The 5057-nt window shown below is 39.4% G+C and overlaps 1 protein-coding gene across 1 annotated transcript in view; it reads left to right on the forward strand.

Moving 5' to 3' along the window:
- Positions 1 to 5057, forward strand: part of ASAH1 (N-acylsphingosine amidohydrolase 1) — a 41779-nt gene that overhangs the window by 12523 nt on the left and 24199 nt on the right. Inside the window, exon 2 of the mRNA XM_019664786.1 lies at positions 269 to 315. Within this exon, the coding sequence (XP_019520331.1) occupies positions 269 to 315 (47 nt within the window). The remainder of the gene's footprint in view (positions 1 to 268; positions 316 to 5057) is intronic.

Here is a 5057-nt window from a genome sequence, read left to right on the forward strand (position 1 = left end):
ATTTCCTCTTCGCTCAGTATATTTGCAATAGGGAAGCAAAATTATAATACCGGGCACGAGTGCAAATTGAATTGAGGTTGAAAATTACTTAAGTTTGAGATTTTAGAAGTTTTTGTGGGAGGAGATTGAAATGGTCTTTTAGGAGGTACTGAATGGTCTAACAGGGCAAATCATTACTTGATTTTGTTGTCGCAAGCTTTCACTGTTTTTGAAAATTGCCTATTCCGTTTGTAATTTTCTGAAACCTTACATTTTCTTTGTGTTTTAGTGGACGGAGGACTGCAGAAAATCAATGTACCCTCCTTCTGGACCAACGTGAGTAAATATCAAATGATCAAAACTTATGTTAATCTTTGTGGAGATTTTCCCCTGTGTAATGAGCTCATAAAAATGACGATAGTGAATAAAAATTTGTCATGCCCTCTATCCAAAGAAAGACAAATGTTTTCCCCTCATGTTTGTGTATTATGCATTTGACTAAGACCTTGGACAAATGTGGAAAGTACCCCCATGGTTACAATGTCCATTTCTAGCCTATCAACATAGATAAAGATTTCTATTCTCTACTATTCTTCTATCTACCACTAAGCATTGTACTCATCCTGACAAATGCAGAGCTGACCTGTGGTTTTCTTGTGATGCCTTGAGTATAACTACCAGATTATATTGAAACAAAAAAGTCCAGGGCCTTATATGTGAAACATTCAAGAAATAAACCCTGGCATGATAATCGAAGCGATCAAGGGAAAAGCAGGATTGGAAAACATAAGAGAAGGGCCAATATCATGTTTTAATGTGTTTAACATTTAATATTTTTAGTTTAAGTATATGCATATGGCCTTTTCAAATCCTTTGTGGCTACGTGGCTCTGTGAGAGACTTAAGACTAGCCCACCAGCTCAGAGGGTACCAGGATGCAGAAAGCAGGAAAAGGTATAAGGAAGGATAATCTTTTTGGCCCTGTTCTTCCCTCTCGCTGGAAGTAGCCTGTTGGAAGTAGGGGAAGGCATAACACAGTTTTAACCAGTAATATCAAGATGACATTTGGTTTTTGTAGTGCTCCAAAATTATATATATTTTGCACTGCACTTGCCGAAATTATGTATCCTGGATAGCCTCTGTTCCAGATACAGTGAAACTCGAATAAACTAAATTCTTTTGATTTACTCATTTTTCTATAGAAAGAGACAAATATTTGGCAGGAAGTAATTTTGAAGTAATCAATTTCTGTGTTATTCTAAAGCCAGAGCACGTTCCAGCCCTCTCTCTAATGGCTTGCTCTCTCGAGGTCCTCCTTTCTGTAACTGGCACCATATTAGTTTTCAGTGCCATGTTGATTGTGAGAATCTCTTGGCTGGTCTCACTACCCCAGTTCATTGAACATTTAATGAGTACCTTCCACGTTTAAGGCTTTTTTCCTACTCTCTTATTTTTTTTCTTCTTTTTTTCTCTCTTTTCTTTTTTGTCCTACTCTTTTATGTGCATCCTATATGTGTCTATGACTTGATTGCCCAGCACACATTCCTTGCTTTCTTTCAACGGGTTCCAAACTGCCGTTTGTGTGTGTGTGTGTGTGTGTGTGTGTGTGTGTGTGTGTGTGTGTGTGTGTATGTATACATGTGTATACACACACACATATACAAATAAACACATTTTTCTTATACATCTACATTATATAAATATTTTTCATAAATGGTATATATAAAATGGTATTTCTGCTGGATTCCTTCCTACCTTGCTAGCCTGTTCCCACCACAGAAATTGTCGCTGCACTCTGACCCTTCTCTTCTCTGAACTATAAATGGATCTTAAGATCTGGAAGGGAAGTGTGGTGTTCACATACCTTTGAAAAACAACCAATCCTCCTGTACCTTTCAGGTCATCCTTTTCAATCAAGTGCATAGATTCTGGAGGTATGCATGGGCAGCCATGAGGGAGGAAAGAAACACCTGTTTATCCAGCTTAACCAGTCACCACTTCAGTGCTAGAGGTCAAGGGACTGGCAGCCAGAGCACCCCTGAACCCATCTGTATCCCACTGGCATTTCTTTTCTACTGCTCACTGGTGCTCAGCATTTGCTCTGTTATTTTTTTATTTTTTATTTTTTTAAAGATTTTTATTGGGGAACTGGGGGGATGGGAACAGTGCTGGGGAATTGGGGAAGGGGAACAGACAAGTTGCTGTCCTTTTGTTCTTCATTCTAGTTGTGGAGGACGTTGCTTCACTGGCCCAAGTTGGCACCATCATTGCGCTCCTCTCTGGCGAGGCAGATCAGTCGCCGGCTTCTGGACGGCCGCTGGCCGCTCATGCTGGCTGCCGGCCACACACGGTAGCCCATGGCAACCCACTGCAGCAGGGGACTGCAGCCTACGCTGTCGCCGGCGACTCACGGCAACCCAGCTCTGGGTTGAGCTGTTGTTCAGCATCTTAGCTGTGGAGGGCAGTGTCACTGGCCCTCATATGTGGGATCTGAACCGGGGCCCTCTGGCGTCCCAAGCCANTGGCAAATCAACCTATTTTGACATAAACATTTTCCATCTGCTGTCCTACATTTCCTCTTCGCTCAGTATATTTGCAATAGGGAAGCAAAATGGCATACAATTGTAACTCAACAGCATTTTATGTGCCACATATTATCAGTACACTGTTATTTTAATCTTTAAAAAAATTGCTGGTGCAAACCTATCATACCAAAACAAGAAAAGAGTAGGCCGGCCGAGTGGCTCAGTTGGTTAAGAGCTTGCTCAAGAGTGCACGCTCTGAGCAACAGCGGTTTGAGTCCCGGCCCGAGCTGAGCTGCCGCTGAGCTGCCAACAGGAGCCAGGATGGCTCATATAAAACAAACAAACAACAAAACAAACAAGAAAAGAGTGAAAATGTTGTTCTCATGAGGCACAGTGAAGTATGAATCACCTTGTTACTGAGTTAGATGGCAGAGCATTGTTTATTATGCAATGACACGACAGTTACGGTAAAGGAATACAATATATGCGACACGAGAAGATTAAGCAGTCATTCCAATTTCCCAAATCATAGGAAAAAAGTGATCAGAAAAATAGGATAATTTAAAGCAGCGTATCTCATCGCAGCAGAATTTATCTACACGTTTTAAAAAGTAAAATGAGGCCACAACCAAAGTCAGCGTCCAAGTAGCTCCAAGTTGGTTAGCAAAGCGAGGCGAGCCACTTACCAGTGGCGACTTCAAAGGAATTTGATTGCCACAGCAGAAGAAATGTGTCCTGAGAACATTCGTTTACACTGCTGGCCTTTAGATTAGAACAGTTGTCCAGGACACTGGTGCCAATATTAATATCAATTATAGAACAAGGCAAATGATTCCCAGCTGTTCTTCTTGGCTCATGAAGTTACTGATACTGATCAGTTTTTGACACTAATTAGAGCATCAATGCCAAGTTTGAGACTAAAGGATTAGTCTCTATGAATAGTCTGTATGAATGAACTACAGACAAGGATCTTTTCAAAGAAGTTGACAATTTAGTCATCCAGTAAGACCTGACGTAAAATCTATACTGTGTAACAACTGACAGTTGTAAAAATATATGTGGAGCAGAAAAACAGTTAGTTGGACAAGTGTACAAAACTTGTGAAAATGCAAGGTGTTTAAAGCTTGTCGTTATTATATTATCGATTGGCAGGTACTTTATGGAAAAAACGTGAGTCTGTCGTGTGTTATTGAACTAGTAATGTCAGTTATGAACTTCTTTTGCTCTCATAGACTTGACCATCGTCATTGCTGTGAATTTTTGTAAGAAATAGATGCTGACCTCCTCTACCACACAACAGTTAGGTAGCAGCAGTAAAGTTTTACTGTGATTTTTGAGCTCAGGGCTGAGTCTGAAATTTTTCTAAACAAAAAGAACCACCCTCAACCACTATTATTGAACATTGAATGGCTTTGGAAATTAGCTTTTGCTAAGCTGATACTGAATTATCAAATTGATACTTACTGTCTATGTTTTATATTGTAATGATTTACACATATAATTTATTTCTAATGATTGACAATTTGATACTTGATACTGTTTCTTAATAAAATCAACCTAAAATTACAAGGCAAAACAGCACTTATACGAGAAACTTATACTGTAGAAAGTTATTTTGACAATTAGTGTTTGAGGCACTGGTAATGTCAAACTACTTTATACACTTTCCATACTATTAAAAGTTAAAACAAGATGTAAGAGCTCCATTCTCATACAAATTTGCTGTAAATATATTTTTCTGAGCTCAAATTACAGTTCTAGTAGTTTCCTTCCCTACTCTACTTTCCACATATTGTGAATTATACTTAAAAAAATACATATCTTACTATTATAATATTGGGTCTCCAGAGGAAAGAAGATAAACATGCTTGCTATCTTGAACGAGTAATAAAGGAGTAGTAAATCCATTTGGACTTTCTTGTGCATTTTCTGTGAAGAACTAATTCTATTTTGCTACTAAACTTCAACAGCTCTTCCCTGAGTCTAATTCATTCATCGCCTCAGCAGTGGCCTCAATGTTGGGGGCCGTCCTTACCTCAAGGAGCACAGAGTTTGGTAGTGAAGAGAGACGCAAACAGATAATTATAATGCAATGTCATAAATATGGTAATGGACATGTGTACACACGCTGTGGGTGTATAGAGGAGGGGAAGACTCTTTTCATACGGGAAGGACATAAAGACGTCACAAAAAATTTTAGGCAGTATTTGAACTGGATCTTAGGAATTAAAGCCCAAAGTTCACCAGGTATAGAATGGGCACTCTATGCAGAGGGAACAGCACATTCACAGGCATGCAAGGGTGAGAGATCATAGGATATGCTTCCATGTGGTTATACAGAATAGGGGAGTGGCAGGAGCGCAGGCTGGCATGGAAAATTATGGCCAGATTATGAAGAGCGCTATTGGATAGTGTGCCCTGAAAATCTGGTTTGAGATGCAAATCTTTATTGCAGTAGAGTTGACTCATAAATTCAAATAATATCGCATCCTATCAAGTAATTTAATGGCAAATCAACCTATTTTGACATAAACATTTTCCATCTGCTGTCCTA

Source organism: Hipposideros armiger, unplaced genomic scaffold (genome assembly GCF_001890085.2).
Source record: "Hipposideros armiger isolate ML-2016 unplaced genomic scaffold, ASM189008v1 scaffold_430, whole genome shotgun sequence".
In the NCBI taxonomy this organism is placed as follows: domain Eukaryota; kingdom Metazoa; phylum Chordata; class Mammalia; order Chiroptera; family Hipposideridae; genus Hipposideros; species Hipposideros armiger.